The 13513-nt window shown below is 36.6% G+C and overlaps 1 protein-coding gene across 2 annotated transcripts in view; it reads left to right on the top strand.

The window, feature by feature from the left end:
- RAD51 (RAD51 recombinase) overlaps window positions 1–13513 on the top strand; it is a 28306-nt gene that overhangs the window by 5742 nt on the left and 9051 nt on the right. For both annotated transcript variants that reach the window (XM_014552276.2, XM_006176615.3), the window contains exons 4-6: window positions 4383–4500; window positions 5695–5786; window positions 11981–12075. In XM_014552276.2, the coding sequence (XP_014407762.1) occupies window positions 4383–4500; window positions 5695–5786; window positions 11981–12075 (305 nt within the window). The remainder of the gene's footprint in view (window positions 1–4382; window positions 4501–5694; window positions 5787–11980; window positions 12076–13513) is intronic.

The raw sequence follows: 13513 nt of genomic DNA, 5'->3' as shown, positions 1-13513 counted from the left end.
TTTTCTTGTTTCATTTATTTCTTTAGCACTCATATTACCCCATGATTAACTTTATTTTATGCACTTATCCTTTGGTGCTTACAGGCATACCTTGGGGATAATTGGGAGTTTAGTCCAGGCTACCACAGTAAAGCAAATATTGCAATAAAGTGTGTCAAACAAATTGTTTGGTTTCCCAGTGCATGTAAAATTTATGTTCACACTATTCTGTAGTCTGTTAAGTATACAATAGCATTATGTCTAAAAAAACAATGTACAAACTTTAAAAATACTTCATTGCTAAAAAATACTAATCATCATGTGAGCCTTCAGCACATCGAAATCTTTGCTGGTGGAGGGTTTTGCCTTGATTCTGATGGCTACTGACTGATCTGGGTGGTGGTGGTGGTTAGGGTTGGTGTGCCTGCAGCTACTTCTCAAAATAAGACAGCAATGAAGTTTGCCACATCGATTGACTCTTCCTTTTATGAACGATTTCTCTGCAATATGCAATGTCATTTGATAGCATTTTACCTACAGTAGAAATTTTTTCAAAATTGGTGTCAGTCCTCTCAAACCCTGCCACTGCTTTATCAGCTAAGTTTGTGTTATATTTTTAAATCTTTTGTTGTCATTTCACCAGTCTTAATAGCATCTTCACCAGGAGTAGATTCCATCTCAAGAAGTTACTCTTTGCCTTATCCATAAGAAGCAACTTCTCATTCATGAAAGTTTTATCATGACATTGCAGCAGTTCATCCACACCTTCAGGCTCCACTTCTAGTTCTCTTGCTATTTCCATCATATCTGTATTTATTTTCTCCACTGAAGTCTTGAACCATGAGGGTGGGAATCAGCCTAATTTAGACTCTTGTTGATGATATTTTGACCTCTTCCTATGAACCATGAATGTTCTTAATGGCATCTAGAATGGTGAAATCTTTCCAAAGGTTTTCAACTGACTGCCCAGATCCATCAGAGGAGTCACTATCTATGGCAACTATAGCCTTACAAGATGTATTTTTTAAATAATGAGATTTGAAAGGTGAAATTACTCCTTGATCCATGGGGTACAGAATGGCTGTTGTGTTAGCAGGCATGAAAACAATGTTAAATCTCATTGTACATATCCATCACTCTTGGGTGACCAGGTGCATTGTCAATGAGCGTATTATTTTGAAAGGAATCATTTTTTCTGAGCATCAGGTCTCAACAGCGGGCTCAAAATATTCAGTAAACCATGTTGTAAACAGATGTGTTGTCATCCAGGCTTTGTTGTTGCATTTATAGAGCACAAGCAGAATAGATTTAGTGTAATTCTCAAGGGCTGTAGGATTTTCAGAATGGTAAATGAACGCTAGCTTCAGCTTAAAGTCACCAGCTGCCTTGGCCCCTCAAAAGAAAGTCAGCTTTTGAAACTTTGAAGCCAGGCATTGTGAAAGTCCTAGATGGCATTCTTCTTCCAATATGAGACTGTTTTGTCCACACTGAAAATCTATCGTTTAGTGTAGCACTGTCACTCATTATCTGAGCTAGATCTTCAGGATAACTTGCTGCAGCTTCTACATCAGCACTTCCTGCTTCACCTTACAGCACTTTTATGTAATGGACATGGCTTCTTTCCTTAAATCTCATGAACCAACCTCTGCCAGCTTCATACTTTTCTTCTGCAGCTTCCTTACCTCTCCCAGCCATCACTGAATTGAAGAGACTAGGGCTTTGCTGTAGATTAGTCTTTGGCTGAAGAAAATGTTGTGGCTTGTTTGATCTTCTACCCAAACCACTAAAATTTTCTCTGTATCAGCAATAAAATCTGTTTTGCTTTCTTACCAATTGTGTGTTCATTGGAGTAGCAATTTTAATTTCCTTTAAGAACTTTTCCTTAGCATTCATAATTTGGCTAACATTTTGGCAGAAGAGACCTAGCTTTTGGCCTGTTTCAGCTTTTGACAAGCCTTTCTCACTATGCTTAATCATTTCTAGTTTCTGATGTAAAGTGAGAGACATGCAACTCTTCCTTTCACTTGAACACTTAGAGGCCACTGTAGAGTGATTAACTGGCCTGATTTCAGTATTGTTGTGTCTCAAGGAATAGGGAGGCCTGACAGGGAGAGATGAGGGAATGGCTGATTGGTGGAGCAGTCAGAACACACACAACATTTATTGATTAAGTTCATAGGCTTACATGGATGTGGTTTGAGACACCCCAAAACAATTACAGTAGGAACATCAAAGACCACAGACTGCATATCACAGTAACAAATGTAATGATAATGAAAAAGTTTGAAGTATTGTGGAAATTACCAAAATGTGACACAGAGACATGAAGTGGACAAATGCTGTTGGAAAAATGACACCAATAGACAAGCTCGATGCAGGGTTGCCACAAACCTTCAATTTGTAAAAAATGCAGTATCATTGAAGCACAATAAAGCAAAGTGCAATTATTATTATGCTTGTATGTAGTCACACAGTTTGATTAGCTTTACTCTTGAAGTTTTATGAGGTATAAAGCAAGTATTTAATCTATAAGATTATATTTTTATAGTTTACATTGATTACTGCTAGTAGTTTCACAGAAATTTTCTCTGAAAATCTCCAAAAGCTAAAGAATCTTCCCCCAACAGTGCATCCTACAGCTTCAGTGCATGTAGTTCTGCCATGTAACTTAGTCAGATGGACAATGTCTGAGATGTTTACTTCTTTAATATCTCATGTATTAATATATATACAACTCAGTAGATTCTATTTTATTGGGTATTACGCTAAGAGCTTTGAATTTTTAAGCACTGGTAGGGTTGTTACTTTATAGTATTAACCAGGGCTCAAAAATCAAAAGTAATTCTTAATTTAAACCCTTAGAGTAAAGATGTTGCCGTCCATGGATGTATGAAGTTGTCATTTATTGGATTACTCAAATAAATCAATGTTTGTTGAAGTGATGACTTAACTGAATAAATAAGAATTCTGAGTACCTAATACCTCATTGAAAGATTATGATATTATTAAGCCAGTAGGTGTCCCTAAAGTCTATTTGTTGTTTCTTTCTGGGCATCAGTTTTTGTGACTGAATAAATTCTGACCTTTGCTTATGCCTTGTCAGGCATAAAAAAACTCCTTGTCAGACAGTGAAAACTCCTACAGATTTAAGATAGATGAAACCAAGCTTATTATGGAAGTAAAAGAACAGAAATCAAGTTTTGCCAGATTAGGCAGTTGGCATGGTTTTTACTTCAGATTTCACTTTGGTTATAATCTGTTCCTTTAAGAGTTCATAGACTAGGAAATGTAGGGGTTAAAACGACAAGAAGGGAAAACATCTTCTATGAGTTTGGTTTTTTTCCTCAACAATTTTGATTAAAATTTTTGAACTTTCATTTTTTTAAAATTTAATTTTGTTGAGTTATAGTCAGTTTACAAAGTTGTGTCAGTTCCCTCATTCATTTCTGATTTTAGCAATTTGAGTCTTTTAAAATCAATTTCATTGATTCTTTTCAAAGAACCAACTTCTGGTTTCATTGATTTTCTTTTTGTATTTCTATTCTCTGTTTCACTAGTTTCCACTCAAATCTTATTTCCTTCCTTCTGCTTGCTTTATGTTTAGTTTGCCCTTTTTCTAGTACCTTAAAGTGAGTGGTTAGATTATCAATTTAAGATCTTTCTAATATAGGCATTTACAGCTATAAACTTCCCTTTTTAAGCACTGCTTTTGCTGCACCCCATAAGTTTTGGTATGTTGTGTCTTCATTTTCATTCATCTCAATGAATTTTCTAAATTCCCTTGTGATTTCTTCTTTGATTCATTGGTTATTTTGGAGCAAAATCTTTAATTTCTGTGTATTTGTAAATATTTTTAAATTTTGGAATCAACCTATAGACTGATCATTAATAACTTCTCAGTGACTACAAAATAGGATTAAATGTTTTCAGCCTTGACAGTGTAAAAGAAAATGTACAGCTGACAGAGTTGGAAAAGTAGACATGGAGAGAGCAAAGATCGAAGGACAAATATCCTCATTTAACAAAGTACAAAGTTAAGAGATACAGTCTGTGGTTGATAGGACAGGAAGTGAAGGTTTAAATATATTGTTGGACTTCGTACTGTATTGTCAGGCAAAGTGCCTATGTGTTGGTCTGCTACACTTCTTTATTTTTAACTACACGAATGTATTACTTGAATTGGCGATTAAAGAATTAATCTTCATGGAGTCTCTAAATTAGTTTATCCCTTAGTTTCCAGGCAGATAAAATAATCCTAGAACTAGAACTACTAGTATTTTGATAACTTTTTAAAGAGAAATCACTCTGGAAATTTTGTTAGATGTTATCTCTTTCCACTGTATGCCTGGTTCTTGTTTTACTAAGCATATTTTGTTGATCCAACATTTCTTATTTTTCCCCAGACTGAAGCAGCTAAATTAGTTCCAATGGGTTTCACCACTGCAACTGAGTTCCACCAAAGACGTTCTGAGATCATACAGATTACTACGGGCTCCAAAGAACTTGACAAACTACTTCAAGGTGCAGTCACTCTGCATCCTGTGCTGTGAGCTGCAGTTAGCAGAGCACCTGGGCTACAGAACACAGCTGAACAAAACATGTTTGGGTTGGGCTTATGTATTAGATAGAGTTAGGAAATAAAGCAGAATATTCACAGTGAAGAAGACCGACCACTGCACATTGGGACTTGACTTACAGAATACAAAAATTGGCAGTATCAAATACTGCCAGTTAAATAATTTAATCTGTTTAATGTTATATTCAGAGAGTAAGCTCCCTCTGCCTAAAGAAATAATTATAACCTACTCAACCACAAGGCAGAAAATCTGATGACTGGTTAAAACACTCCATGTTTGAACACTACATTTAGTATCAATACGTGGTAGTACACACTAATCTTCAGGACTTTATGGAGAGCTGTAAGGTTTTTGAATTTTTGAAAGCATGGCTATCCGAAATTTTTGTAGAGTTAGATTTGGTTCTTATTGCTTCCCTAAATATTTGATCTTTCAATTTTCCTTTTTTTGGGGTGCATATTAGCGTGGGTTCAGGAATCATACTCAAATTTGAGCATTTGCTCTCCTTCTTGTTCCCCCTGCCAGCACTTACTGACTGTATTACATGGTGCAAATTTCTTACTGTGTTCTGTTGCCTCAGTTTTCTTCATAATGAGGACAGACAGACTTCTTACCTTATAAGAAATTAAATGAGTTGATACATATAAATATATAGCACAATGCCAGATATACAAGAGACATTTAGTAAATATTACACATTATTTATAATTTTTTTAAATGACTGCTTATTTACTTGTGATGGTATAGTTCTGCATCTTGATTGAGGTGGTAGTTACATGAAGCTACAGATGTGACAGATTGCAGAGAACTACACACAAATGAGTGCATATATAACTGGAGAAATTTGAATAAGCTCTATGGATTGTATCAAAGTCAGTTTTCTGATACTGATACTGTACTGTAGTTATGTGAAATGGTAACACTAGAGACAGGATGAAATCATGAGAACTTCCTGTGCATTTCTTTGCGATTTTCTGTGAGTAGAATTACTTCAAAATAAAAAAGTTTATTGTAATCACTGTTGGAAATTGGGTTTCTAAATTATGTAAACATCTTTCTGATGAGCTCCTAGGACATGTCTGTGATGATCTCTAAACATTTGTATTGTGCTGAGAAGTGTTTCTCACTGCTCTTTTAGGAGGAATTGAGACTGGATCCATCACAGAGATGTTTGGAGAATTCCGAACTGGGAAGACCCAGATCTGTCATACTTTGGCTGTAACGTGCCAGGTGAGCTGCTGGGACTCTAATCAGATCAGCAAGAGTGAGTTGATTCCTGCTATTAGCAAGCATCTGTTAGCATGGACAAAAAAGGGCACTTTCTCTGTCTTCAAGAATGCTATAGCTACTTAGAAGGTAGACTCCTACAGTAGAACTTCCACAGCATAGAAACTTTCAGATATTTTCTGAATTTCACATACTTTCTTCCATCTACAAGGCTTCTCCAGGCTTCACCTGCCCTCTTCATTAGTCTAGATTTTGATTCATCATTAAATGATTCTTCATTAGAGTCATTCCTTTACAAATACCTGCAGACCTACATCTCCCATCCAAAGAGATGCCAGTCTTAGAATTTATTTCAGTGCCTAGTCCCAAATAGCTGATCATACTGGAGAAAAATACTAACATAATTTTGATTGTCTTCCCTTTAAATTCAAGATGACAAACTTTAGGTTAACATTCAATACTACTTGGCAGATCTACTGAATTTCTCCATTTAGGCAACCTTTTCCTACTCAGTAAGACACTTATCTCATACTTTGTCCTTTCTCCTCAAACCTTCATGCTTCTCTTCAACCCTCACTTTCAGCCAAATGACCTAATCTGTTCTTCACATCAAATCTGTAAATCCACCTACCTTTATACCCATCTTTTCTTATTTTGGTTTACAGTAGAGAAAGTGTCTCCTTTCCTCTCAGGGGCCCATCCTACCAGTGTCAGCTGGTTACCAGTTCTTGCCACCTTTTCAAGGGCTCTACTTCTGTTTTCTGTTCTACCTTTCTATTAGATTATCTTCGTTGGTATACAAACATGCCTGTATCTCCTCCATTAGGAAAAACTTTCCCTGGACCTTTTATGTTTCTTCCTTTACTTATGCTCCTGTTCATGGACAGACTTGGAAACAGACACAGCAAGTTAAATAATTGCCTAAGATCATACCACATTTAAGTAATAGATACAGGAATCAAACCAGACTTCAGAACCCATGCTCTTAAAACTTTCATAAAAGTAGTACCTGTACTGGCTTGTTCTCTGCTGTGTTGCTAGTGCCTGAGTCAGTGCTTGGTCAATACTTGAATGGTGGAGATGATAGAATAGATGTCCTAAGACATACCTGATATACTATAATCAAGTAAAAGGTATAGAGGTAGTAGCATAACTGTTTAAGGAAGAGACAGGATTACTTCACTCCAGAGTAATTGTGGAATACCTTATGGGAAAAAGAGATTGGACAGGCTCCTGAAAAATGCTACATGTGAACAGGTAAAGAAACTAAAGAGCATTTAACTATAGGGAATGATATGAAGAGAAGGGCAGGGAGGCATAACATATTGAGAAGACAATAAAATAAACCCATTTACCTAGCTCAGAGGTCATATTTGGGAAAGTTGTAGGAGATAAACCTTTAAAAGGAAAACCATATTTTACAAGATCTTAACTGCAGTATAAGAAGTTTAGACTTGATTCTATAAAGAATGGGGGTGATTCAATATTTTTCAACTGAAGAGAAGCATAACCAAATTTCTAGAAATATTCTAGTAGCAACTTGTTGAATGAACTGAAGGGAGAGGCACAAGCTAAGCAGATTTTTGTGATTATTATAAGTATTAACTATCAGGAGTAAACAAAAATAACACTGAAGGGGTATAGGCAGATGTGAAGGGGAGCACTTAACTACTGACAGTAAAAAATAGCCCTCAGCTCAACAATGTATTAATTTGGTAAACTCTAAAAACTATTTGGGAGAGGGAGACAGTTTTTATGGAAAGTTGAGTTCAACATTGGAGATGGTGAGTTTGAGGTGTGATAAGACAACCAAGTGAAAATTTCTAACAGTATTTAGCTCCACATCTCTGTTAGTATCTCTGTATAGAGAAGTAATATTGGAATCTCTGAAAAAGAGAGATCTGTGAGATCCGTGAGAGAGCACTAGAAGAGTAAGTGAATGAGCTTTTCTGTTTTACACCTCCTAGCAGTGTTTTGGGGAGCCCTTTTTCCTCTTTGAGTGGGGTCCTAACATTTCCTCGCTTTAAGGGTATGCTGCTTATCCTGGAAGTGAGTTGTTGGCCTACAAACTACCCTGGAACCTGGCCTGTTCCCATGGGCTGACTCTTGTTATAGTCTTTTGAGGCTTTATTATAGTATTAGGTCTTTTGAAGAAAATGGTATTAGGTCTTCCTTGACATATGATGGGGTAACGTCCTGATAAACCCATCACAAGTTGAAAATATCTTAGGTCAAAAATGCATTTAATACACTTAACCTGCTGAGCATCGTAGCTTGGCCTAGCCTACTGTAAACATGCTCAGAACAGCTACGTTAGCCTTCAATTGGCCAAAATCATCTAATACAAAGCCTATTTTATAAGAAAGTGTTGACTATCTCATGTAATTTATTGAATACCATATTGTGTGACAGTGAAAAACAGAATGGTTAGAAGTGTATGGGTTGTGTGCCCTTGGGACCATGCGGGAGCCGCGGCCCGCCGCTGCTGCCCAGCATCGCAGGAGTACTGTACAGCATATCACTAGTCTGGCAAAAGGTCGAAAGTCAAAATTCAAAGTACAGTTTCTACTGAATTCGTATCACTTTCCCACCGTGGTAAAATCGAAAGATTGTAAGTCAAGCCATAGTTCACTTGGGTACTGTTTGTATTTTAACCTAGATAGATTGTACTCACTTCTCCCACGGACACAACTTACTGATGGAGTTAGAGAATAACTGAAAGGAAATCTGCCTCCTTATATCAGCATGACGGAGGGGGCTTCCTAGTACCTATCCATACAGCATGAGTTCTTAACCTCCCAACAAAGTAACAGTCATTCTTAGAACTCATTGATAAATTTCAACATCAAATATAAATTGTTCTCTTCTGTGTTTTTTTCCCTTATAAAACAAATTATGAACTATCCTTCATAATTTATTCTATATTTAAATAGCACTTTAAAAAATGTTTATTTTATTGACATAATGCTGTGCTGTAGTTAAAGATGGTATGTGTCATTAAAAAAATAGGAATTTTGTTAGGACTCTGTCTTAGGTAGGGTTCACTTTTAGTGAAACACATATATCTTCAGAGACTAATGCAGTGAGTGATTTTCCCAAGTCACCCAGGAAAATCTCTCATTTTTTCTGTTATAGATACATCCTTCATCAGTCAGCACTTCTGTCTTGAAGTGGTGGATACCATTCCTTGAGATAGGAAAATATTTGGTTCTTCATGAATAAAAGTGTGTGTAATAGCAAGAGGTCTTGCTTGATGGTCTCCTGTTTTTCTCGACATTTTCCTTTCTCACTTGTCATTTTAATTGTGTTTCTCTCCTCAATTCCTCTACTGATCTTTTCATTGCATACCAAAATGTACCATATGACAGCCAAGTTAGGATTCTAGTATCAAGTTGACCTAAGCCATGTTGGCTCATCTCATAAATTACTCTGAGGAGGGAGGAGTTAGGGGCCCAGGAGAACTTTTAGGATAAGAAGGGAAGCACTGAGATGAGGAGCAGTATAGTAAGCTATAGAAGCTATAGCTTATTGCCCGAGCACCATTAGAACATTGTTAGCTAAAGCGAAATAGGACTGTTTAAAATATCACCCTGACAAGGGTCATTTGACATGATATGTGACTCTTTTAAATAGAAATGTTTTCCCCATGTTGTTTTGACAGAGATTCATGTGGAATAAATATTTGGAGTAGATTACACAGGATCTGTAGTTGCCATGGCAACTCAGCATATCACGCTGATGCTTTTAAGTTGTACAGACTCCTGTCCTTGGAATGTTTATTAAGTAGTCAGATAATGCCTGTTAACAGTAAACTGAAGCAAAATTCTCAAATAAACATATCCTCTCTGTAAAAATAACAACATTCACAGTGGCTAAATAACTAGGTTTTTGATATTTTTTTCCAGAGAAAAAGAATGCTAATTCTTTAATAATAGAAAGGATTATATGTCACCAGCCTAAGAGCTGGAACCAGAGATATAGAGAGGATGTTAGGTTACTGTTTAAATCTAAACATTATCATTTCTTATTTGTTCAGATTTTCTTAACTTAATGAAGTTAAACCCCATTATGTATTAGATCTCTGTCTAATAGCAAAGTTCTGTAAAGTTGAGAGCCATACTTAGGTTACAAAAATGAACAGCCCTTGCTTGTTTAAAGTACTAGAGTAATTTAAAAATTCTGAGAAGACGATTTAAGTACCAATTTTAAATGCACATGCCCTTGACATAATGTCTCATAGAACTTTTCAAATAGTCAAGGATAAATGTACAAAGAAGTTACACCACAGCATTATGAAATGGTGCGAGTTCACAAGAACCTGCATCACTACAAAATAGGAAGAAGACTTAAATTTTTGTACTAAAGCAGTTTATTAAAAGTAGCTACCTTAGTGGTGCCCCAGCCCAGTAACACAGGATGGCTGCGGTGGCACTAAAAGGGTGAGGTAGAGGAGACAGAATGTGATAGGGTGCAGAGCAGGGAGTCCATCCCCTTGTGACTGGCCCAACAGTACGCTGGGACTGTGTCCATTTCTCCACCGTCAGTCTACCAATGCCCTGCCCGACCACGCAAGGCCTCCCTTCTGCCCAGTGAGGTCTATTTAGCTAGAAAAGCTCTCTCTCAAGTTTGCACTAAAGATACCAGAAAGATGAGAGAAGGGAGAATCTCATTCATCTTAATTCCTGGGGACTTAGCCCCCTGAGTATCAAGATTTTCTCCTCCCAAACTAAGGCAGCTTCTGCTTTCTGTCCTTTCGGCCAGTGGTTCCAAACCAAGACCCACTTTTGTTATATATGTATCCTTTGCTCCTTCCATGGATTCCTGTGATTGGAAAGATTATCTGCCAACCTTTTCCCCTTTCTGAATTAACAAAGCTTTCTGTAATTGAGTATATGCTAAAATCAGTGCCCTAGAGATGGAGGATATCGTAAGTCTTCTAAGGACTTTCTATATGTCTGGCACTGTGTTAAACACTTTACATGAATTGTCTAATCTTCAAAACAGTGCCATAGATAGGTTTTATCTACATTTTACAGAAAAGGAAACAGAATTAGTATTCTCAGGGTCACATAGTGTCAGAATCACATGTATAAAAAGTGTTTGTATTGTAGAGGGTATAGCTCAATGGTAGAGCAGCATGCAAAAGGTCCTGGGGTACAATCCCCGGTACCTCCATTACAAAAAATGTGTCTATATAAAAATGAATGGAAAATGATCTGGAATCTTGATTACTCAAGGGAGATGGGAGTGAAGAAGAGCTTTCAATTTTTACTCTACTTATTTCTGCATGGTTTGAAGTTTTTAATACAAGCGTGTAGTACTTTTATAATTTTGAAAAAAAATTTTTTCTCAGAAATAGAAGACGAAAATTTGCTGCTACCAGGCACTTAATGTAAACTGTCCTAAGAGGTTTTCCTCAGAATTTATAGGTGAATTAGACTCCAAAGTAGACTTCAAAGGTGGGAACTACCCTTTAGCGACATTCATTTAAAATTTGTATAACTCAAGGGTACCTGGCGTGGGATCAGTAGCCAAAACAGAAATTTCTCTGAGCAGCACATGAGACAGTTTTCATGGCATTCCTCCATTTTCTTTCCTTTTTTTTAACTCTTACTTTCTATTATTTTTCCTTTTCCTACTTTTGTTTATTTTTAACATCTGTATGTACTACTGGGGCAAACACCCTTTTTATTCTTTAATACTTTAAACGTGCAAGGGATGCCCCTGGGGTACTGTCAGTTGCCTTTAGTAACCCTGAAGAATGAACTCTGCTCAGTAAAGTGAGGTGTAAGCATGGTCTAGATATGCTAAAATTAATTGGATATTAGATCAGAGTCTTTCTTATTAAAGGTAAATCTTCCTAATACATGTTGTCTTAAGAGAATCAATCAGTCTTATGTTGGTGTAGTCATAGAATTAAAAAAAAAAAGGAATTTTATCACCTACTTTGGTCGATTTTTCCAAGCAGTCCAACTCTGGGCAGACTCTAGCCTCAAATGTGGGACACAGTGAGCTTCATATTTCCTACTAGTTGTATTTCCATCAAAAGGGAATGCCTCCTCACTACCTCTGATTGTCACTTTAAAATGTTTTTTCCTTTGGCTTTATTGGGGGTGGGGAAATTATAGGCCCATCATGAGGGGTTTCGTCAGTTATATCAGAAGTACAGTCATTTCCGTTGTTCTTTTTCTCTCTAGCTTCCCATTGACCGAGGGGGAGGTGAAGGAAAGGCCATGTACATTGACACCGAGGGTACCTTTAGGCCAGAACGGCTGCTGGCTGTGGCTGAGAGGTAGGTTACTGGATTGGATGAGAGAAATATGGCTCCATCTGTCACTGTTGATTGCTAGGGTTAGTCTGGCTGAAGGGTGTCTCTTCTCTTATTGCCCCATATCCCAATGTTGTATGTGTGTTTCAAAAGAGTAACCTTCCTTAGAGAAAAGCATTCTTCTTTAGTCAAAAATCTATGAGTTGCTGTCAGACTGGATAAAAAACAAGATCCAACTCCATGCTGCCTTTCAGAGAACGACTTTAGATTCAAAGACACAAGTTAGTTGAAAGTAAAAGGATGGAAAAAGATACCGCATGCAAACTGTAACCATAAGAGAGCTGAAGTGGCCATACTAATATCAGACAAAATAGACTTTAAGTCCAAAAAAAATTAGTACAGGCAAAGAGGAACATTTTATAACTAAAAGGGCAATACATCAGGAAAGTATAACAATTATATACACACCTAATAGAGCCCCAAATACATGAAACAAAAACTGATATAATTGAAGAATGAAGTAGACAATTCAAGCATAATAGTTGGAGACTAATGCCTCACTCTAAATTGTGGATAGAACGTTTATCAGATGTAGGGAACATCCACAAAAAACTTACAGCTAGCATCATTTTGGTGGTAAAAATCTGTTTTCTCCTTAAGATTGGAAATAAGGCACAGACTTCCACTCTCACCACTTATATTTCACATTGTACTGAAAGTTGTAGCCAGTGCAGTCAGGCAAGAAAATGAAATAAAAGGCATCCAGATTGGAATGGAAGATGTAAAACTATCTTTATTCACCAATGACATGATCCTGTATATAGAAAATCCTTAGAAAGCTATACACACAAAAAACTACCAGAACTAAATTAGTTCAAGGTTGTAGGATGCAATCTTAATATGCAAAAGATCCATGGTATTTCCACATACTAGCAATGAACAATTCAAAAATTAAGAAAATAATTCCATTCACAGTAGCATCAAAAATAATACTTAGTAATAAATTTAACAGAAGTTCAAGACTTGTACACTGAAAACTAATTGCTGAGAAAAATTGAAGATTTACATAAATCCACATTCATGTATTAGAAGATGGAATATTATTAAAATGGTAATTCTCACTCAGATTGATCTACGAATTCAACACATGCCTATTGAAATTCCACCAAGCTTTTTTCAGAAATTGACAAGGTGATTGTAAAATTTGTATAGAAATGTTAAGAACCCAGAATAGCCAAACTGTTGTTGGGGAGAAAAAGAACAAAACTGGAGGTCTCGGTCTTCCCAATTTTAAAACTTACTGTAAACAACAGTAATCCAGACAATGTGGTGCTGGCATAAGGACGGACTGTGAATCAATGGAACAGAATTGAGAGTTCAGAAATAAACAGTTTCATTTATAGTCATTTGATTTTGACAAAGGTGAAAGACAGTTTAGTGGGAGAAATAAGTCTTCAATAAA

The sequence above is a fragment of the Camelus ferus genome, chromosome 6 (assembly GCF_009834535.1).
Source record: "Camelus ferus isolate YT-003-E chromosome 6, BCGSAC_Cfer_1.0, whole genome shotgun sequence".
Lineage (NCBI taxonomy): Eukaryota > Metazoa > Chordata > Mammalia > Artiodactyla > Camelidae > Camelus > Camelus ferus.
This window is presented reverse-complemented; position numbering and strand designations above follow the sequence as displayed.